The sequence below is a fragment of the Arachis duranensis genome, chromosome 2 (genome assembly GCF_000817695.3).
Source record: "Arachis duranensis cultivar V14167 chromosome 2, aradu.V14167.gnm2.J7QH, whole genome shotgun sequence".
NCBI classification, from domain to species: Eukaryota; Viridiplantae; Streptophyta; class Magnoliopsida; order Fabales; family Fabaceae; genus Arachis; species Arachis duranensis.
Genome location: NC_029773.3, coordinates 28,136,879 through 28,160,806, shown reverse-complemented (window position 1 = coordinate 28,160,806; position 23,928 = coordinate 28,136,879). Strand labels below are relative to the sequence as shown.

The following is a 23,928-nucleotide window of genomic DNA, read 5'->3' as shown; positions in this document are numbered from 1 at the left end:
TTGGGATTGAGGAGGCTCAGTAGGCAGTGGTGATGGGATCGCATGGTGGTTAGGCTGGCGAAGGTTGTAGGACAGCGGTGTGGATGTTATTTAGAAATTCTCTAAGTTAGCCAATTATATTATGGTATTCAAAGTTGCGGTTTTAATTTACTTAACTTTTAAGCTTGAATCTCATGATGGATATGAAGCTCTAGGATTGCCTCTGGCATCCAGGAGTCTTATATCTTACATCACTGGGCACTGTTACCATACTAAGAACCTCCGGTTCTTGTTCCCTAATTTGTTGTTACTTTCCAGATGTAGGTCGCAACCCATCTCGGTGAGTTGCTTGATGGTCATAGAGCGGAGAACCTTTATTATGTATTTGGAGTCTTTTGTTTATTTTGATTTAGTTCTCTGACCTTTGTATTTACACTGCCTTAGAGGCTTACTTTGAGAGAGATATTTTGTACAAGCTGTTTTACTTTCAAAACTCTGTGTGTCTGTATATAACTAGTTAGCCTAAACTCCACAGGCTGAGGCTAGTTCCTTATGATTATTATACTTTCTTATATATTTATATCTTGTTATCTTGTATCTTTATCTTGTGCCTTAAGTTTGTAGTTTTGTGTGAACGTTTCACGCTTTGTAATTCTGTATTTGAGCTTAATTCTTCATCGGACTTCTAGAATTATTATTCCTTTCTATATATATTTATGTATAAGCCTTAGAATTGTCATAACATTTGATTAACCTTTGCTTTACGGAATGAAGTAAGGCTTAGGATAGTTAGAGTGTTACATTGGCGCTCTTTTTAGACCTTGGTTGCTGATCCCTAGGTGCTGGGTGTGCATGTGATTACAGGCAAGTTTGGTTGAGTTTTAGAATGGATCCTTTGCATGTGTTCTTTAAGGTATGGTAAATAATTTAATAAATAATTATTTAATAAATTAAATATGATAAAAGAAGATTAAGAAATTAGAATTTAAAATTTAGCAAAGTAAAAATATTTAGAATACGAATTAAAACACTAATTTTAAAGGTTTTGGCCCAAAGTTAGACCAACAGACTAAAATAGTTAAATCGGGCCTCACTAGTCCCAAGCCCAAGGCTTAAAAGCCTTGAACTTAGCTATTTTAACATCATTTCCTCCATTCATGAAAAGAGCCACAAATTCAGAGAAGAGAGAAAGGAGAAGAAGAAACCATAACCTCCATTACTTTTATTTGGTCATAAGTTTCGCTACGAAGCTCCGATTGACAAGCCGTTTGTGGCCACACATTCGTCACAAAATCCTCTTCCATTCTATCTAAACATTGTGGCAAGTAACTTTGAATTTTGCATTTTTGTTTTGGATATTGAAGAAATTTCCAAATTTTGATGTTTAAGGGAGGCTTAATCAAGTTTTAGCGAGGAATAAGGTGAGCGAACCTTTTCTCTTTGTTATCCCCAAGTTTGAGTTATGAACTTAGTAGGAATTAGGTTAAATCTTATGATTAGATGGATGATAAGCGGATAATTTATACGCTTTTTAGCATTGATTTTAGGTAGTTTTTAGTAGGATCTAGCTACTTTTAGGGATATTTTTATTAGTTTTATGCAAAATTCACATTTATAGACTTTACTATGAGTTTGTGTGTTTTTTTGTGATTTCACATATTTTCTGGCTGAAATTGAGGGACCTGAGCAAAAATCTGATTCAGGCTGACAAAGGACTGCTGATGCTGTTGGATTCTGACCTCCCTGCACTCAAAATGGATTTTCTAGAGCCCCAGAACTTCAAATTGCGCGCTCTCAATGGAGTTGGAAAGTAGACATTCAGAGCTTTCCAGTAATATATAATAGTTCATACTTTATTCAAGTTTAGACGACGCAAACTGGCGTTCAACGCCAGTTCCATGCTGCATTATGGAGTAAAACGCCAGAAACACGTCACAAACTAGAGTTAAATGCCAAAAACACGTTACAACTTGGCATTTAACTCCAAAAGAAGCCTCTACACGTGTAAAGCTCAAGCTCAGCCCAAGCACACACCAAGTGGGCCCCAGAAGTGGATTTCTGCATCAATCACTTATCTCTGTAACCCTAGTAGCTAATTTTAGTATAAATAGAACTTTTTACTATTGTACTAGTGTCTTTTTACCAGGTCTAGTCTTTTTCCCTATTATTTGAATTCATATCACATTTTGGGGGCTGGCCTCACGGCCATGCATGGACCATCACTTATATATTTTCAACGGTGGAGTTTCTACACACCATAGATTAAGGGTGTGGAGCTCTGCTGTACCTCGAGTTTTAATGCAAAGTACTACTATTTTCTATTCAATTCATGCTTATTTTTATTGTAAGATATTCGCTGCCCTTCAACCTGATGGATGTGATGATCCGTGACACTCATCATCATCTGTCCTTATGAACACGTGCTTGACAACCACTTCCGTTCTACCTTAGACTGAGCACATATCTCTTAGATTCCTTGATCAGAATCTTCTTGGTATAAGCTAGAACCCTTTGGTGGCCACTCTTGAGAATCCGGAAAGTCTAAACCTTGTCTGTGGTATTCCGAGTAGGATTCAAGGATTGAATGACTGTGACGAGCTTCAAACTCGTGATTGTTGGGCGTAGTGACAGACGCAAAAGAATCAATAGATTCTATTCCGACATGATCGAGAACCGACAGATGATTAGTCATGCTGTGACAGAGTATTTGGACCATTTTCACTGAGAAGATGGGATGTAGCCATTGACAATGGTGATGCCCTACATACAGCTTGCCATGGAAAGGAGTGTGAATAATTGAAGGAAGGCAGTTGGAAAACAGGGATTCAATAGGGACAAAGCATCTCCATACACTTATCTGAAATTCCCACCAATGATTTACATAAGTAACTCTATCTTTATTTTATGTTTTATTTATTATTATTTTTGAAAACCATTATAACTTTTATAATCTGCCAGACTGAGATTTACAAGATGACCATAGCTTGCTTCATACCAACAATCTCCGTGGGATCGACCCTTACTCACGTAAGGTTTATTACTTGGACGACCCAGTGCACTTGCTGGTTAGTTGTGCGAAGTTGTGAAGAATGTAAGTGAACCATAGTAGTGTATACCAAGTTTTTCGAGCCATTACTAAAAATTGTTCGAGTTATGAAAAGAGTAAATCACAATTTTGCCTATCAAGTTTTTGGCACCGTTGCCGGGGATTGTTCGAGTTTGGACAACTAACAGTTCATCTTGTTGCTCAGATTAGGTAATTTTCTTTTCAAAAAGTTTTGCAAAAATCTTTCAAAAAAAATTTTCTTTGTTTTCATTTTTCAAAAAAATAATTTTTGAAAAAAAAATACAAAAAAATTAATAAAATCATAAAAACAAAAAATATTTTGTGTTTCTTGTTTGAGTCTAGTGTCAATTTTTAAGTTTGGTGTCAATTGCATGTTTTTAAAATTTATGTATTTTTCAAAAATTCATGCATGGTGTTCTTCATGATCTTCAAGTTGTTTTTGGTAAGTCTTCTTGTTTGATCTTCATATTTTCTTGTTTTGCGTCTTTTGTTGTTTTTCATATGCATTTTTGCATTCTTAGTGTCTAAATATTAAAAATTTCTAAGTTTGGTGTCTTGCATGTTTTTTCTTTTCTTGAAGATTTTCAAAAATAAGTCTTGATGTTCATCTTGATCTTCAAAGTGTTCTTGGTGTTCATCTTGACATTTATAGTGTTCTTGCATGCATAATTGGTTTTGATCCAAAATTTTTATGTTTTGGGTTATTTTTGTGTTTTTCTCTCTCCTCATTAAAATTAAAAATAAAAAATATCTTTTCCGTATTTCTCTCATAAAATTCGAAATTTTGGGTTGACTTAGTCAAATTTTTTTTAAAATAAGTTGTTTCTTGTTAGTCAAGTCAAGATTTCAATTTTAAAAATCTTATCTTTTCAAAATCTTTTTCAAAAATCAAATCTTTTTCATTTTTTTATTATTTTCAAATTTTTTTTAAAATTAATTTTCAAAATCTTTTTCTTAATTTTATCTCATAATTTTCGAAACTTTACTAACAATTAATGTGATTGATTCAAAAAGTTGAAGTTTGTTACTTTCTTGTTAAGAAAGGTTCAATCTTTAAATTTTAGAATCATATCTTTTAGTTTTTTGTTAGTCAAGTAATCAATTTTAAATTTTAAAAATCAAATCTTTTTCAACTATATCTTTTCAATCATATCTTTTCAATCATATCTTTTTCAAAATCAATTTCAAAATCTTCTCTAACTTCTTATCTTTTCAAAATTAATTTTCAAATCGTTTTCAACTAACTAATTGACTTTTTGTCTGTTTTAAAATTCTTATCTTTTTTTTTTCAAAACCACCTAACTACTTTTCTCTCTCTAATTTTCGAAAATCATCTCCCTCTTTTTCAAAATTCTTTTAATTAACTAATTGTTTCAATTTTTAATTTTATTTCTTTTCTTAATTTTCAAAAATCACTAACCATTTTTTCAAAAACAATTTTCGAAATTCTCTTCCTCTCATATTTTTCTATTTATTTATTTATTTACTAACACTTCTCTTCATCTTAAAAATTTGAACCCTCTCTTCCCCTCTGTGTTCAAATTTTTCCTTCTCATTCTTCTATTCTTTTATTCTTCTACTCACATAAAGGAATCTCTCTACTGTGGTAAAGAGGATCCCTATTATTATTTTCTGTTCCCTTCTTTCTCATATGAGCAGGAGCAAGGACAAGAATATTCTTGTTGAAGCAGATCCTGAACCTGAAAGGACTCTGAAGAGGAAACTAAGAGAAGCTAAAATACAATAATCCATAGACAACCTTACAGAAATTTTTGAAAAGGAAGAGGAGATGGCAGCCGAAAATAATGACAACAACAATAATGCAAGGAGGATGCTTGGTGATTATACTACACCTACTTCCAATTTTTATGGAAGAAGCATCTCAATCCCTGCCATTGGAGCAAACAATTTTGAGTTGAAGCCTCAATTAGTTGCTCTAATGCAACAGAACTACAAGTTTCATGGACTTCCATCAGAAGATCCCTACCAGTTTTTAACTGAGTTATTGCAAATTTGTGATACTGTTAAGACTAATGGAGTAGATCCTGAAGTCTACAGGCTCATGCTTTTTCCTTTTGCTATAAGAGACAGAGCTAGAACATGGTTGGACTCACAACCTAAAGATAGCCTAGACTCCTGGGATAAGCTGGTCACGGCCTTCTTGGCTAAGTTCTTTCCTCCTCAAAAGCTGAGCAAGCTTAGAGTGGATATTCAGACCTTCAAACAAAAAGATGGTGAATCCCTCTATGAAACTTGGGAAAGATACAAACAGTTGACCAAAAAGTGTCCTGCTGACATGCTTTCAGAGTGGACCATTTTAGATATATTCTATTATGGTCTATCTGAGTTCTCTAAGATGTTACTGGACCATTCTGCAGGTGGATCTATCCACCTAAAGAAAACGCATGCAGAAGCTCAAGAACTCATTGACATGGTTGCAAATAACCAATTCATATACACTTCTGATAGGAATCTTGTGAGTAATGGGACGCCTCAGAGGAAGGGAGTTCTTGAAATTGATGCTCTGAATGCCATATTGGCTCAGAACAAAATGTTGACTCAGCAAGTCAACATGATTTCTCAGAGTCTGAATGGATTGTAAAATGCATCCAACAGTACTAAAGAGGCATCTTCTGAAGAAGAAGCTTATGATCTTGAGAACCCTGCAATGGCAGAGGTGAATTACATGGGTGAACCCTATGGAAACACCTATAATCCCTCATGGAGAAATCATCCAAATTTCTCATGGAAGGATCAACAAAAGCCCCAACAAGGCTTTAATAATGGTGGAAGAAACAGGCTTAGCAATAGCAAGCCTTTTCCATCATCTTCTCAGCAACAGACAGAGAATTCTGAGCAGAGCTCCTCTAACTTAGCAAACATAGTCTCTGATCTATCTAAGGCCACTTTAAGTTTCATGAATGAAACAAGGTCCTCCATTAGAAACTTGGAGGCACAAGTGGGTCAGCTGAGTAAGAAAGTCACTGAAACTCCTCCTAGTACTCTCCCAAGCAATACAGAAGAGAATAAAAAAAGAGAGTGCAAGGCCATTGATATTGTCAATATGGCCGAATCCAAGGAGGAAGGGAAGGACGTGAATCCCAATGAAGAAGACCACATGGGACGTCTTCCAGACAAGAAGGAGTTCCCTATTGAGGACCTAAAGGAATCTGAGGCTCATATAGAGACCATAGAGATTCTATTAAACCTCCTTCTGCCATTCATGAGCTCTGAAAACTATTCTTCCTCTGAAGAGGATGAAGAAGTAACTGGAAAGCAAGTTGCTCAATATCTAGGAGCCATCATAAAGCAGAATGCCAAGTTGTTTGGTAATGAGACTGGGAAAAATGAATCTCCTTTGCTCATTAGTGAACTAGATACATGGGTTCAGCAAACTTTAACTCAAAAGAAACAAGACCCTAGTAAATTCTTAATACCCTGTACCATAGGCACCATGACCTTTGAGAAGGCCCTGTGTGACCTGGGGTCGGGTATAAATCTAATGCCACTCTCTGTCATGGAGAAGCGGGAGATCTTTGAGGTACAGGCTGCCACATTCTCATTAGAGATGGCAGACAAGTCAATTAAACAAGCTTATGGAATGGTAGAGGACGGGTTAGTGAAGGTTAAGGGCCTTTATATCCCTGCTGATTTCATAATCTTAGACACTAGGAAGGAGGAGGATGAATGCATCATCCTTGGAAGACCCTTCTTAGTTACAGCAAGAGCTGTGATTGATGTTGACAAAGGAGAGCTAGTCCTTCAATTGAATGGGGACTACCTTGTGTTTAAAGCTCAAGGATCTTCCTCTGCAACCATGGAGAGGAAGCATGAAAAACTTCTCTCAATACAGAGTCAAACAAAGCCCCCACAATCAAACTCTAAGTTTGGTGTTGGGAGGCCACAACCAAACTCTAAGTTTGGTGTTGAACCCCCACATTCAAACTCTAAGTTTGGTGTTGGGAGGTCCCAACAATGCTTTGAACACCTGTGAAGCTCCATAGGAGCCTAATGTCAAGCTATTGACATTAAAGAAGCACTTATTGGGAGGCAACCCAATTTTTATTTATCTATATTTTAATTGTTCTTTTATGTTTTATTAGGTTCATGATCATGTGGAGCCATTGCTACGAAGTGTTCAAGTTATGAAAAAGGTAAATCACAAAACAAATACTAAAATTAAAAATAGAATAAGAAAAAGCAAAGGAAATAGCACACCCTGGAGGAAGAGCTTACTGGCATTTAAACGCCAGTAAGGAGCATCTGGCTGGCGTTCAATGCCAGAACAGAGCATAAATCTGGCGTTGAACGCAAAAAACAAGCAGCATCCTGGCGTTTAAATGCCAGGATTACACCCTGAGGAGAGCTGGCGTTAAACGCCAGAAACAAGCATAGAACTGGCGTTCAACGCCAGAAACATGCTGCAGACCAGCGTTGAACGCCCAAAACAAACATAGAACTGGCGTTTAACACCAGAAACAAGCATCAATCTGGCGTTAAATGCCAGGATTGCGTGCAGAGGGCGTTTTATATGCCTAATTGGTGCAGGGATGATAAATCCTTGACACCTAAGGATCTGTGGATCCCACAGGATCACCTCAGGATCTGTGGACCCCACAGGATCACCACCTATCTCAACTCACCTTCTCTCTCTTTCACACAACCCAATAACACTCTTCCCATAAAAAAACCCTTCACCAATCACTGCAATTTCTCTCCCCATCACCTCTTCACCACTCATATCCATCCTCTCTTCCCCATAAACCCCACCTACTTTCAAAATTCAAAATCTCTTTCCCACCCAAATCCACCCTAAATGGCCGAACCAATACCCTCTCCCTCCACTATATAAACCCCTCCATCATTCTTCATTCTCACACAACATAACCCTCTCTTCTTCCCCTTGGCCAAAAACACATCTCTCCTTCTCTCATCCATATTTTCTTCTTCTTCTATTCTTTCTCCTTTTGCTCGAGGGTGAGCAATATTCTAAGTTTGGTGTGGTAAAAGCATATATTTTTTTGTTTTTTCATAACCACTTATGGCACCTAAGGCCGGAAAAACCTCTAGGAAGAGGAAAGGGAAGACAAAAGCTTCCACCTCCGAGTCATGGGAGATGGAGAGATTCATCTCAAAGGTCCATCAAGACCACTTCTATGAAGTTGTGGCCAAGAAGAAGGTGATCCCCGAGGTCCCTTTCATGCTAAAAAAAATGAGTATCCGGAGATCCGACATGAGATCCAAAGAAGAGGTTGGGAAGTTCTGACCAACCCCATTCAACAAGTCAGAATCTTAATGGTTCAAGAGTTCTATGCCAATGCATGGATCACTAGGAACCATGATCAAAGTATGAACCCGAATCCAAAGAATTATCTTACAATGGTCCGGGGGAAATTCTTAGATTTCAGTCCGAAGAATATAAGGTTGGCATTCAACTTGCCTATAATGCAAGAAAACTCACGCCCCTACACTAGAAGGGTCAACTTTGATCAAAGGTTGGACCAAGTCCTCATGGACATATGTGTGGAAGGAGCTCAATGGAAAAGAGACTCAAAAGACAAGCTGGTTCAATTGAGAAGACTGAACCTTAAGCCTGTGGCTAGAGGATGGTTGGAGTTCATCCAACGCTCCATCATCCCTACTAGCAACCGATCCAAAGTTACTATGGATTGGGCCATCATGATCTATAGCATCATGATTGGAGAGGAAGTAGAAGTTCATAAAGTTATCTCTCTTGAATTCTACAAAGTAGCCGAAAAGCCCTCTACCTTGGTAAGGCTAACTTTTCCTCATCTCATTTGCCATCTATGCTACTCAGCTAGAGTTGTCATAGAAGGAGACATCCTCATTAAAGAGGACAAGCCCATCACTAAGAAGAGGATCGAGCAAACAAGAGAGCCTACTCATGGATCCCAAAAGACGCATGAGGAAGCTCATCATCAAGAAATCCCTGAAATGCCTCAAGGGATGCATTTTCCTCCAAACAACTATTGGGAACAACTCAACACTTCTCTAGAAGACTTGAGTTATAACATGGACCAATTAAGGGTGGAGCAACAAGAGCACTCCATCATTCTCCATGAGATTAGAGAAGATCAAAGAGCTATGAGGGAGGAGCAACAAAGGCAAGGAAGAGACATAGAGGAGCTCAAAGACATCATTGGTCCTTCAAGAAGAAGACGCCACCATCACTAAGGTGGACTCATTCCTTAACTTCCTTGTTCTTATATATCTGTTTTTCGATTTTTGAGCTTCATGTTTTCTTATGTTTGTGTCTTTACTACATGATCATTAATATTTAGTAACTATGTCTTAAGGCTATGAATAATTCCATGAATCCTTCACCTTTCTTAAATGAAAAATGTTTTTAATACAAAAGAACAAGAAGTACATGATTTTCGAATTCATCCTTGAATTTAGTTTAATTATATTGATGTGGTGACAATACTTTTTGTTTTCTGAATGAATGCTTGAACAGTGCATATTTTTTATCTTGTTGTTTATGAATGTAAAAATTGTTGGCTCTTAAAAGAATGATGAAAAAGAGAAATGTTATTGATAATCTGAAAAATCATGAAATTGATTCTTGAAGCAAGAAAAAGCAGTATGCAGGTCCAAGTGAAAAGCTTGAGACTGAGTGGTTAAAGTCATGATCCAAAGCAAAAAGAGTGTGCTTAAGAGCTCTGGACACCTCTAACTGGGGACTTTAGCAAAGCTGAGTCACAATCTGAAAAGGTTCACCCAGTCATGTGTCTGTGGCATTTATGTATCTGGTGGTAATACTGGAAAACAAAGTGCTTAGGGCCACGTCCAAGACTCATAAAAGTAGCTGTGTTCAAGAATCAACATACTTAACTAGGAGAATCAATAACACTATCTGAAACTCTGAGTTTCTATAGATGCCAATCATTATGAACTTCAAAGGAAGAAGTGAGATGCCAAAACTGTTCAGAAGCAAAAAGCTACAAGTCCCACTCATCTAATTAGAACTAATATTCATTGATAGTTTGAGATTTATAGTATATTCTCTTCTTTTTATCCTATTTGATTTTCTGTTGCTTGGGGACAAGCAACAATTTAAGTTTGGTGTTGTGATGAGCGGATAATTTATACGCTTTTTAGCATTGATTTTAGGTAGTTTTTAGTAGGATCTAGCTACTTTTAGGGATGTTTTATTATTATTTATACAAAATTCACATTTCTGGATTTTACTATGAGGTTTTGTGTTTTTATGTGATTTCAGATATTTTCTATCAGAAATTGAGGGACTTGAGCAAAAATCTGATTCAGGTTGACAAAGGACTGCTGATGTTGTTGGATTCTGACCTCCCTGCACTCAAAATGGATTTTATGGAGCCCCAGAACTTCAAATTGCGCGCTCTCAACGGCGTTGAAAAGTAGACATTCAGAGCTTTCCAGTAATATATAATAGTCCATACTTTATTCAAGTTTAGATGACGCAAACTGGCGTTTAACGCCAGTTCCATGCTGTATTCTGGAGTAAAACGCCAGAAACACGTCACAAACCAAAGTTAAACGCCAAAAACACGTTACAACTTGGCATTTAACTCCAAAAGAAGCCTCTACACGTATAAAGCTCAAGCTCAGCCCAAGCACACACCAAGTGGGTCCGGAAGTGGATTTCTGCATCAATCACTTATCTTTGTAACCCTAGTAGCTAATTTTAGTATAAATAGAACTTTTTAATATTGTACTAGTGTCTTTTGACCAGGTCTAGTCTTTTTCCCTATTATTCGAATTCATATCACATTTTGGGTGCTGGCCTCATGGCCATGCCTGGACCATCACTTATGTATTTTCAACGGTGGAGTTTTTACACACCATAGATTAAGGGTGTAGAGCTCTGCTGTACCTCGAGTTTTAATGCAAAGTACTACTATTTTCTATTCAATTCATGCTTATTTTTATTGTAAGATATTCGTTGCCCTTCAACCTAATGGATGTGATGATCCGTGACACTCATCATCATCTGTCCTTATGAACGCGTGCTTGACAACCACTTCCATTCTACCTTAGACCGAGCGCATATCTCTTGGATTCCTTGATCAGAATCTTCGTGGTATAAGCTAGAACCCTTTGGTGGCCACTCATGAGAATTCAGAAAGTCTAAACCTTGTCTGTGGTATTCCGAGTAGGATTCAAGGATTGAATGACTGTGACGAGCTTCAAACTCGCGATTGTTGGGCGTAGTGACAGACGCAAAAGAATCAATGGATTATATTCCGACATGATCGAGAACCGACAGATGATTAGCCGTGCTGTGACATAGCATTTGGACCATTTTCACTGAGAGGATGGGATGTAGCCATTGACAACGGTGATTCCCTACATATAGCTTGCCATGGAAAGGAGTATGAAGAATTGAAGGAAGGCAGTCTAAAAACAAAGATTCAACAGGGACAAAGCATCTCCATACACTTATCTGAAATTCCCACCAATGATTTACATAAGTAACTCTATCTTTATTTTATGTTTTATTTATTATTATTTTCGAAAACCATTATAACTTTTATAATCTGCCTAACTGATATTTACAAGATGACCATAGCTTGCTTCATACCAATAATCTCCATGGGATCGACCCTTACTCACGTAAGGTTTATTACTTGGATGACCCAGTGCACTTGCTGGTTAGTTGTGCGAAGTTGTGAAGAATGTGAGTAGACCATAGTAGTGTGCACCAAGTTTTTGGAGCCATTACTAAAAATTGTTCGAGTTATGAAAAGAGTAAATCACAATTTTGCCTATCAATGTAATAGATGTTAACCCCACATAATAAATGAATAATTAGTCAATAAATTAATTATTAATAAAAAAATTAGAGAATTAAATTTTATTAATCCAGAAAGGTAAAAATATTAAAAATACGAATTTTGACACTAATTTTAAAGGTTTTTGGCCCAAAAACAAGCCAATGGGCCAAACCGGTTGGACTAGGACCATGGCCTAACATATAAAACACCAAGACAAGTCTTCTTCCTCTATACTATGAAACACGCTGAGGAAGAGAGAATCAGGTGGGAACCCTGTAACACCCTAACTATCAAAGCTTATGCTTCCGGTTGCGCGACTCTGATAACTCGGACATTACGACGACTCTTATACTATTCAATACTAAAATATGAGCCTGTTTAAAACTTTAAACCACAATACCGCTCTAAAAATACTTCTGCTATGTAACGTACATCCATACATACAATACAACTAACAAAAACTCACAAAGAGTACATACATATGTATATATATTACATAGTCTTACAAGCATTAACCGATACAATTTCTATCCCTCTTACAGAATATATAAAGTTAAAGGCGAGGGAACAATAAACAATAACTAAAGCAATACAAAACATCACGATAACAACTAGATAAATTCTTCGTGACTTCTGCGTCCTTATCATGAAAGGGGGAAAATTGTAGGGGGGTGAGAACATCATCCTTAAAAGGGTTCTCAGTAGAGGGTTTTTGAGAATTACTATAATAGGATACGCGAGATAAAATCATTTCAGTGATTAATAACTGCCTTATGCATCTTTTCAAAAGCAAAGGTTTACTATAAAGGAACAATATGAAATATTTTTTGAAAGAGGAAACTGTTCGTTTAAAATAAAATTCAAAAGCCTTTCAAAAGGTTTATCTATGCTGAACCAAATTAATCTTTCATACTTTTTCAAATCAGAAATATCAACCAAACATGGCCTTCGACCCACCTCATGATCAACCACGGCTCTAGGTCCAAACAATCCAAAAAACAACCAATCACCACAGTCCAACAGAGTCTCAGTCGCAAACACAAATAGGAAAGTTCAAGTACAAACAAACAGTTACAGCAAGTAGAACAATTAGCAGTTAATCACAAGTAATTACAAAGGTAAACCAAGTACAATATGCACACCCAAACAATGTCACATAGATGCATATGATGCATGCCTGTCCTAGTGGCTGATGATATCATCTGTCAGTTATATAGCCAACCCGACAAGTCCTGGTAGCTAACCATTGGACTGTCCCTCTGTCGTGCATCCCCAACTCGAGTTATCCTCGATCATCATCATGATCATACTCATAATCCATATCCAACACCCTCATTGGTTGGGGGCGAGCTCATCCGGAACTTTCACAGTGTCCGACCACACTTACGACATAGGGTCAACAGAGTATCAAGTCTCAACTTGAAGCACGTGGTGGCTAGCCACTTCTACTACCCAGGGAAACTCGTATCTCTGATAATTGGAAGTGCAACAATCACATTCTCAATAACCCAGCATATATGCATGTATTCTCAGCCATAAGTCAACATTTATCTCAGCCATTCGACTTAAATTCATAATTTATAGTTAGCCATCTGGCTTATAACATATTCCGCAATCAGCCATAATTCATTATCATACACAACCATTCCGGCTCATATTGATGAATGATTAAGATCAAATAATAATAATAATAGTTCTTTTACCCTTTTTTTAGTTATCTTATTATAATAAAAATTATTTAGAAAATCTTAATGGATTTTTAATTTAAAATATTAAAAAATTTAATTTAATTACTTTTTAAAAATACTTTTTTTTAAATAAAATTCTCAATATATAATAAATTGTAAATCACTTATTATTTAATTTTCAAAAATTAAGGGTTTTACACTCCACATCCATATAAAATACTTATCCAAGTCATCCAAGTAGTTTTTCGTTAACGCACCTCCCCCTTTTCCTAAATTACATGAAATATACGCGCGCCCCTCTCTCTCTCTCTCTCTCCTATCAACGTAACAGATAAACCTCTTCTTCAACGTAAACATTCTTCTTCTTCTTCTCTTCTTCAACGTTAATAATTTGCATTGTAATTTTTGGATCTGCAATCTCTGCTGCTCGTTGTTCTTGTTCTTTTTTCTTTACTTTTGCTCGTTGTTCTTCTCTGCTGCTCATCCTTCTTCTTCCTATTCTTCTTTAATTTCTTCTTCAATTTTGTGGATTTATCTTCTTCATTTTCAGATTTTAATATTCTATCAAAATAATGAATGATTCAACTTTAAATCAGTTGAATGAGAGCATTTTGGATTATTCTTCTGAAATGAATCAAGAAGACATGGTTTGGATTTTTTTTAATCGAACTGAATGAAATGCAATTGTTTAATTGAATTGAATTGAATGTACACATATGTTCTGAATTGAATTGAATTGATAATCTCTCAATTGTAGACACAGGTGTTTCGAATTTATATAATGGATAATGTTTCGTTTATTTAGTACTATACAATTGTTTCACCATAATAACATATTCGGTTTATTTTGTAGAAAGCTGTTTGAATTTGATTTTATATAATAGATAATGTTTCATTCATTTAGTACTATGTAATTATTTCACCATAATGACGTGTTCAGTAATTCATTATGCAGAAAGCTGTTTATTGCAAATATATTTTGTTTTCTCCCAAGTGCATTCCAAGTGATCCACTAGTTTACTGCCATTAATCTCTGTTATATGCACACAAGGAGCAAGTGCGTCAAAGTAATTAGTTTCTATAAGTTGCGCCACGTTATTCTCATTGAATTTTGTTGTGTTGCTATTCTTTTCCAAGCTTCCCAATAAGTAAAATTCTTTAACATCTCCAGATGAAATATTAAAGGCCCAGTCTTTTGTATTAGATTCATAAATTTATTTCTCTCAAAGTTCATCCAAGCACTCTTTTAGATTATTTTTTGAATTGAATTGAATGGAATGCAATTGCTAAATTGAATTGAATGTACGCAGGTGTTCTGAATTGAATTTAATTGAATTGATAATCTCTAAATTATAGACACAGATATTTTGAATTTGATTTTACATAATGGATAATGTTCCATTCATTTAGCACTATACAATTGATTCAACTTAATAACGTCTTCGATTCATTATACAGAAAACTATTTTGAATTTGATTTTATATAATGAATAATGTTCCGTTCATTTAGCACTATACAGTTGATTCACCTTAATAACGTATTCAGTTCATTATGCAGAAAGCTGTTTTAAAACTGAATACTGATAGAAACATTTTTTTAATAGTGATATATGCACTTTTTTGGTTTATCCAGTGTATTAATTTTAGTTCATTTGGATTTTTAGGGCTATTAATGTTTGATAAATACCTTGATTTTCATTCACTGTGAACCTGAAACAAAATAGCAGTCAGACAATTCCAACAGATATAGACATTAACATCTCAGACTGACAAGACAAGGACAAATCCATCTTAAATCAGATATATACATTAACATTATATTTTCAATAACATTTACATTAATATTCACATATATACATTGAAAGAAGCAGTGTTTGCTTTTTAAAAAAGTTAAACAAAATAGTGTTAGTTACAACCAGTCAAACAAAGTATATCCTATTTACTATCTAAATCTCCAAATGTAGATTTACAATAAAGGCTGGAGAGGGTAGCAGATAGCTTCGGGAGTCTTATTGCTTCAGATGTCCGAATCACTTGGTCTCTCATTTTGTACATATGCTTACGTTATAGCGCGGCTTCTCCTTCTTTGTCACCATTGTCTTCTTCATTTTTGAAGTAAGGACAAAAGAATTTGGTTAATAATTTACCCAATACACTGACAAGCACAAGCATGCATGTAAGACCCAGAACCTTTGAAAAGTCTTTTTATGATCAAGTCTCAAATCATATAGTTATTTATAGCCTTAATTTCAGAAATTATTTTTATTAAAGATAATTAAGGCAAGTTTTGATTTATTGAATTTAAGATAAGTTATGATTATTATCCAATTTTATAATTGTTGGATTATTTTCTATATTTAAATCACAAAGTTGGTGGTTGTGAAATAATAAGGATTATTATATGATTTTGGACTAATTAATTAATATTTTAGAATATTGATACTACTATTTTGAGAAAATAAAGGATTTAATTATATTATTTCTAATTATTTGATTTGACATTTTATTGAAAATAATTTATAAAAATAAGGAGCAAATAGTATTTTCTATATACAATTAGTGTTGGATTTAATTTGGGTTTCAATTACTATATTATCCCTATTTTTGAGTGAAATTACCAAAGTACCCTTAACCCTAATTTTTGAAAATGAAACCCTAACCTTGAAAACCCTAATCAAAACATGTTTCCCCTCTGAGCCCAGCAGCAGCAATGCACATACTTTCCCTTTCCCAAATCATGCGCAGCAACCATGGAGAAATGGTGAGAGAGGGGGATCGAGCCAGAAGAAGTGGCGTCGGAGAGAGGGAACTTCACCCACACCATCTTCTAGCCGTCATCATCGGCGTCTCACTGCCGCCGCTGAAGTGGCCGTCACCCACGCATTGTCGCTGCCAATCTCGCGCCGCCGCAGTCCCGTCGAGCTTCTGCCGACACTGCACGAAACAGAGAGAAAGATGGAGAAGAAGGCCATGGAGGGGGGAAAGAGCCGCCGATTGTCATCGCCGATAGGTCATTGTTCCTCACCGTCGAAGGAGCTACTCCCAGCCACGGTGGTCGCCAATGTTCGCACCGCTGTTGTCGGAGAAACCCGAGGAGAAGAGATGAACGCGACGGGGAAGAGTGAGTGAGCCGCGCCGGCGTTGTTGGAGCCTCACCGCCGCCGTCCCTGTTGTGACTAGTGTCGCACCGGAGGACCACCATCGCGAGAGAAAGGGAGGGAGCTTGTGGTGAAGAGAGAGGGGCGCTGTCTTGCGTGCCGCCGTCGCACCTGGATACCACCACTGCTACTGCGAGCTCGCCATCGCCGGAGCTGGGTAATTTTTGTCCTTGCCAGAAGCGAAGAAGAAGCGAGATGAAACCCCCTCCATGTCTGCTGTTTTGGTCCGCTGAGAAAGAGCTATCGCCGCCGTTCCTGCCGCCGAAAAGCCTCGGTTAGCACCGCCAAAGCTCCGGCCATCACCGTCGTTGAGGAAGCTCATCGGAGTTGCTGGAGGCTGCCGCCGCTCTGCCTGGTTCTGTGTTGAGTCGCGCCGCCATGCCTGGCCGCCAGAAAACCCCGCTGCCGTCGCCGAAAAATTCTGCTGGTAAGGGTTTTGAATTTGGTCTTCATTTGTTCAAGATTCTAGAAGCTTTAACATCTCTGTATGTGGGTTCCAGGCACCATTGTGGGAGTCCGGTCGCCACTGCTACTTGAGGTGGCTACCGGGCTGCCGCCGAACCGGTTCAGAGACCGCCGCTGTTTCGGTTCAGCTGCTCCTTCTTCGGTTCGGAAAGCGTTTCAATTTGTAAGCCCTTTTGTTATTATTCTGTTATCTCACGCTAAGGTTTGTGGAGTTAATTGCTATAAGATTGAGTTTGGTTGTTGTATGTTGCGATTAGAGTTGTTGAGACTATTGCGAAAGTAGCTTGGAGCTGAGGTTTTGGTTGCCGTCAGTTCGGTTTGAGGCGGAAAGGACTTGATGAGGCATTTGGGTTATGAAATTGCGTTTTGAGGTAGGGGTGCTTTCCAAAAACTATACTTTATGTATTGGAATTATTACATATGGATACTGTTGTGAGAAAATGTGTATTTGGTGATTGTATCAGGCTTATGTATAATTTGATTGTATCGAATGATTATGGAATTTAGCCTGGTTTGCTTTAAATGATCCGGTTTGATAAATGATTGTTGCTGAACGGTTTCTTTAAAGTTTTAGAAATGAGTTTATTCGGCTGATAATGATTTGATTTTGAAACGGTTTTCTTGAAATATGGAATTGAGATGATTGTTGGATTTTGGCTTGCCTTGAACTGATTTTAGATTTTGGGCTGTTGAAAAGGATTGTGGAAAGGTTTTGATGGGACCCGAACCGGGTGGCAAAGTCCAAGTTTTAGGAGAGATGCTGCTGAAATTTCTATAAAATCTAAGTCTTTATTGAAATGTTGTTTGGAAAATTGATGAGTTAAAGACTTCTGCTCTTTTATTTGAATTATCAAGAAAAGGATGATCATGCTTTTAAAATGAATCATTAAAGAGAAAATTATGATTTAGTCTTGCTTCTTAAGAAAGGCATTGTATCTCGTTCAGAAGAAAGTTATTTAGAAGAAACTTATGTTTTAAAGCTGTTTTAAATGTGACAAGGGCAATGCCTTTAAATTTGACTTGAGGGTTCCAATTAGAGGAGTTTCAATGATTTTGAAAGAACCTGAATGTCTATTGACAAGTTTCATTTTGAAATGTTTTGAGAAAGATTTTAAGTACTCTTTGAATTCTGAATTCTTGCAAGACTAAAACAATTTTGAACAGTTGAAACGTTCTAGAATTCATCATGGGGGTTGAAGTTGGTTTTGCCTGAGTAAAGGAAATGGATTTGAAAGAAGTGAATGATTATATGACTCGGTTTGGCTAGATCCTATTTTATTACTCAAATCAGGAAGCCAAGGTTTTTAATGAATTTGAATGAACTTGGCGAAATGAGTTATGTTATTCTCCCCTAAAGACTTGGGACTCTGTCGAGAAACTTTGTTATAAAATTCCCAATTGTGGGGTGGATGATTTTGAATGTTCCCAAAATGAATCTTTAATTTTTCCAAGGTTTTGGAAGTTTTGGAAAGAGGATGCCGAGAGCGGCTTTGTTTTAAAAAGGGAACTCACTTTGAGTAAATTTGGCTTATGAGCCTGAGATGATTTGAGAAACGAGATTTCTAAAGCTAAGGCTGAAAAGAGTTGAAACTTGAATTCAAAGTGAAACAATTTGAGAAAAAGTGATTTATGGCTTAAATGTCGATTTTATGAATTTGATGATGTTGGATGGTGGAAGTGCTGTTTTGTTATGGGTCGTTAAGACTGTGTATGATTATGAATATTGGCTGGTTCTAGATTGAACCGTGAGCCGGAATGACTGCGTATAATATGAATATTGGCTGGTTCTGGACTGAACCGTGAGCCGGATGGCTGAGATGGATGTTGATCCCTGGATGAGAATGAATGCATGTATATGTTGAATTATTTATAATTGTGATTTGCACTTCCACTATTAGAGGCACGAGATCCCTGGGAGAAAGCAGTGGCTAGCCACCACGTGCTCCAAGTGAAGGCCCGAGACTCTGCTGACCCTATGTCGTAAGTGTGGCCTGACACTGTGAAAGTCCCGGATGAGCTCGCCTCCGTAAATATTCACCAGTGAAGGTGATGGATATGGATCATGATTATGATCAAGTTTATCATGAGTATAACTCGAGTTAGGGATGCGCGACAGAGGGATAGTCCAATGGTTAGCTACCAGGACTTGTCGGGTTGGCTCTATAACTGACAGATGATATCATCAGCCACTAGGGACAAGAATGCATCATATGCATCTATGTGACATTGTTTGGGTGTGCATACTGTACTTGGTTTGCCCGTGTGATTAACTGTTAATTGTTCTACTTGCAATAACTGTTTATTTGTGCTTGCATCTTCTTATTTGTGATTGCTACTGAGACTCTGTTGGACTGTGGTGATTGGTTAATGGTTGGATTATTTGGGCCTAGTGCTGTGGATGGAATGAGATGAACTGATGGTTGATTTCGATTTTGTGTTTCTGGTTTGGAATAAAATATGAAAGGCTATTTTGGTTCAGCATAGATAAACCGTTTTGAAAGACTTTTGCGTTTTTGAGAATTGAATGGTTCCTCTTTCGGAAAAGGATTTTGGATTTCTCTTTTATTGTAAACCGTTGTTTTTGAAAAGAGGCATAAGACGGTTATTAATCACTGGTACGGTTTATCTTCACGTATCCTATTACAGTATTTCCCAAAAACCCTCTACTGAGAACCCTTTCGAGGATGATGTTCTCACCCCCCTACATTTTTTCCCTTTCAGGATATGGGCGCAGAAGTCACGAAGAGTTTATCTAGTTGTTGTTGAGATGCTCTGTGTTGTTTTAGTTATGGTTTATTGATGTACGTTATCAAATGAAAGTATTTTTGGGAGCAATTTTGTGGTTTAAAGTTTTAAACAGGCTCATATTTTATTATTAAATAGTATAAGTGTCGTCGTAATGTCCGAGCTATCACAGTCGCGCAGCCGGAAGTGTGAGCTTTGGTAGTTAAGGTGTTACAATGCACATTTTAATCAAGTGAATCAAAATGAGCAACTCCACTGAACCGAACAACATTCATGTGCTGAATAAAATGTGATAAACATTCATTCATCAAGAAAAATATTTCTGCATATACAAGGACTCAATTGAACACACTAACAATCAAGTGAATCAAAATGAGCAACTCCACTAAACTGAATAACATTCATGTGCCGAATAAAATGTGACAAATATTCAATCATTAAGAAAAATATTTCTGCATGCACAAGGACTCAACTGAACACACTAACAATAAAGTGAATCAAAATGAGCAACTCTACTGAATTGAACAACATTCACGTACTGAATAAAACGTGATAAACATTCAATTATCAAGAAAAACATTTCTGAATGCACAAGGACTCAAATGAACATACTAACAATCAAGTGAATCAAAATGAACAACTCCATTGAACCGAACAACATTTATGTGCTGAATAAAACACGATAAACATTTAATCATTAAGAAAAATATTTCTGCATGCACAATGACTCAATTGAACACACTAACAATCAAGTGAATCAAAATGACCAACACCAATGAACTGATCAATATATCACAGAACGAAAATAATAACACATTTTCTATTTGTATGCCCTAGTTACGCAATAAAATTTAGAATAAGCCTCTACTAAATGAAGCAACTCAATCCACTAAACCTTAAATCAAACTAGGAGAAATGCGAGTTTTGAGAGAAATTAAATGAACATAATAACGACAACTTTTCTCATACTTTGCGGAGTCTCTGTTCTTGTTTTTGTTTGTTTTTTCTTCTTCCTTTCGAAAGCTTGACGCGATTCTGGAGTAGGAGCAATTTCTGCAGAGAACACGATGGAGGTTTGAGAGATTTTGAGAGAGATTTAAATTTTTCCATTGGCAGTTTTGAGGTTGAAGAAGGAAGATTGTTTCATAATGAAAACGCGAATGGATGTTAAATGTTTTGGGGGAGTTTAGGCGCGCGTATACATGATCATTTAATGGAATTGGATTTTTTTGGTGTTGGACCAGATGGGATGGACTTGGATAGAAAATTACATGAATGTATAGTATGACTGTATATAAAATTAAATTGTATTAAAAGACGCAGTTAAAATATTAATAACTGTACACTACAAATTAGATTATTTTAATTGTAATTTTTATCAAAATAATACATGTATTTCGTTTATACTGAAAATGAGATATGTGTATTTATTTTTAAACTCTATATATTTAGTTTATAAACATGATACATGCAATACAAATTATCTTATACAATTATTTTATTTACACTGTAAATGAAATAAATAAAAAAAATTAAAATTAAAATTATAAATAGGTTACATATTATTTACATCTGTAAATAAAATATTTAATTTATTTGTTAAAAAAATCCCTTCGGAGCGTGTCTTTTTCTTTTTTCTTAAGTTAAATTATTTGGTAAATTTGACTAAAAATGAGCTATTAATTTTACAGAGAATTCAATCTGAGTTTTCACTTGGACGAATATTGGGTTTGAAGAGGCCCTAGGGTTTGGAAATCTCTCAACGACTATCCCAATCTATGTTAAAGACTTAAAGTGCTACTCCTTTCTATATACTCTCAAATAGCCGTTGCCGCTTCACCTAAGAAGTGGAAGAAAGAAGAAATCACCGAAAAAAAATATATCCTTTTTCACTCTTTGCATTTGAAGTTTTTAACCTTACTTCTTCAGTAAGGAAATTCACACGCCAATAAGTGTTTTCGTTTATTCTAATTTCTGTTTTGCGTTTGATTTGCAACGTTAAAAGAAAATGATGCCAGATCAGTACGGCAAGAAAGTTGGATCAGATCGGAACTCTAATAAGAATAGCTGTCACGACAAAGATAGCGAGACTAACGTCCAAGCTTTGCTTCACCACAGGTCATCATCATCATCTTCTTCTTCTTCATGAATTTTACCTTTTAGACCTGGCAACTAGCGTTAGCTTTATGATCCAAGCTTCCTGTACTGTGTTTTATCTGTGGTGTATAATAAGAATCTTGAATTTTGAATTGCAAATTTGTATGTCTTTTATTGATTATTAAGTGGCCATGGATCTCTCTCAATGTTTGGTTTGCTTTGGTTTGGAATAGCACTTTTTAGGGTTAATAGATGTTAACATTGAGGAAAAAAATGTTGCATTCCTCCAAAAAGGTTTACCCGACATGCTCTTAGACTGTTGTTTTATTTATTTCAATAACAGGTCATTAAGCGATGATGAACAGAAATTGAATGTTTCTAAAGTGGTGACAAGTAATGAAACCAAACGGGAAGTAGATAGAGTATTCACCTTTGACGAGGTATGTAAAACTTGCTTTGATTCTATTTTTAATGAACTATCTTACTTTAATATGAATTTCTCATTTGTATAGTGTGATCATTTTTTCAGTTAACATGCTTCCTTTTTATTTGGTAAGGTTTTTGAAGGACAATGTTATCATCGTCCTCCTCTCCTAAATGGCACCAACTACCTCTATTGGAAGAATAGAATGGCAATTTGGATCAAGTCGCAAGATTTAAGAATTTGGGATGTCATCGAAAATGGAAACCATGTTCCGATAAAGACAACATCAAAGGAAGTGGGAGAAGTTGAAACGTCAACCGAAGAACTTAAACCAAAAAGTGAATGGACCGATGACCACTATAAAAAGGTCTCATTCAATTTCAAGGCAATCAACTATCTTCATTGCGCCATCACACAAAATGACTACATGATGATTTGTACGTGTGAAACGGCAAAGGAGATATGGGATAAGTTGAGTATAACACATGAAGGAATAGGTCATGTAAAACAATCAAAGATTTCCCACCTTGTTCATGAATATGAACTCTTCCGAATGAAGGAAGATGAAAAGATCGAAGACATGTTTGGGAGATTTTCAAACATTATTGCGAGCCTCAACTTGCTAGGAAGAAAGATACCAGAAAGAGAAGTTGTGAGAAAAATTCTGAGGAGCCTAACGCCGCAATGGAACTCCAAGGTGATTGCCATAAAAGAAGGGATAAATTATGATGGTCTCACCTATGACCAATTGAGAGGTAATCTAATTACACATGAGATTACTTTCCTTAAGAAGTCATAAGGAGAAGATAAAAGGAAAAAGAGTTTGGCGCTAAATGCATCATCAATCAAAGAAGACGATGACGACGAAGAACAAGAATTTGCTTTATTGTTAAAGATATTTAACAAACTAGCTCAAAGAAAAAAACTGAATTTCAAAGGATGTGTCAAGGCAAAGGACTAAAATGTTGTTATGAGTGTGGTAAACTTTGACATATCAAGTCTAATTGTTCAAGTTCTAAGCTTTCGAAAGGAGAAAAATAAAAAGAAATTCAAGAAGCAGTGCACCTACATTTAGTGGGAAAATGAAGATGCATCCCCGTCCACAGAATAACAAGTTGACCACCTTCGTCTAATGGCCATTGATAATGATTTGTAACTCCAATGATGAATTACAAGAAACTTATGATGAGTTGTTTGAAAAATTTACCGAAATTGGCAAAAAATTCTCTTTATCAAAGAAAATTATTTTACAATTTGGAAAAGAAGTCGATTTTTTAAAAAATGAAAATAAAATCATTGGCAAACAAAGAAGTGGAAAATAACGATCATCATGTGAATCTTGTAAGGATCATCTTAAAGATATAGAAAAATTTTAAGAGTGAATTATCTAAGTCTAATGCATCATCTAAGGACTTAAACAAATTGCTAAATAGTCAAAAGCATGTAAAAGATTAAAAAACGGAAAAAAGGATCTGATTCAAATAAACCTTATTTTTCTAAGAAAAATGAAGAAACTAAAAAATTCATTAGG

The 23,928-nt window shown here is 36.1% G+C and overlaps 1 protein-coding gene and 1 non-coding gene across 2 annotated transcripts; one reads left to right on the top strand and one right to left on the bottom strand.

The window, feature by feature from the left end:
- Nucleotides 1-5,240: 5,240 nt before the first annotated feature.
- Nucleotides 5,241-5,348, bottom strand: LOC127745214 (small nucleolar RNA R71). Its single transcript, XR_008006411.1, has one exon. It is a non-coding gene; the product is annotated as a small nucleolar RNA R71 (small nucleolar RNA).
- Nucleotides 5,349-21,850: 16,502 nt separating this feature from the next.
- LOC107474120 (uncharacterized) lies at nucleotides 21,851-23,479 on the top strand. The gene is made up of 3 exons (XM_016093711.3): nucleotides 21,851-21,994; nucleotides 22,317-22,413; nucleotides 22,531-23,479. Exons 1-3 carry the CDS (start codon nucleotides 21,885-21,887, stop codon nucleotides 23,194-23,196), a joined length of 873 nt encoding a protein of 290 aa, XP_015949197.1. The 5' UTR covers nucleotides 21,851-21,884; the 3' UTR covers nucleotides 23,197-23,479.
- The last annotated feature ends 449 nt before the right edge of the window (nucleotides 23,480-23,928 follow it).

Bases quoted from the DNA above. Each gene is read 5' to 3' on its own strand.
- LOC107474120 (XM_016093711.3), top strand. From the start codon at position 21,885: ATGATGCCAGATCAGTACGGCAAGAAAGTTGGATCAGATCGGAACTCT. The intron at 21,995-22,316 runs GTCATCATCATC...TTTCAATAACAG, and splicing joins CAAGCTTTGCTTCACCACAG to GTCATTAAGCGATGATGAAC. The intron at 22,414-22,530 runs GTATGTAAAACT...TTATTTGGTAAG, and splicing joins GAGTATTCACCTTTGACGAG to GTTTTTGAAGGACAATGTTA.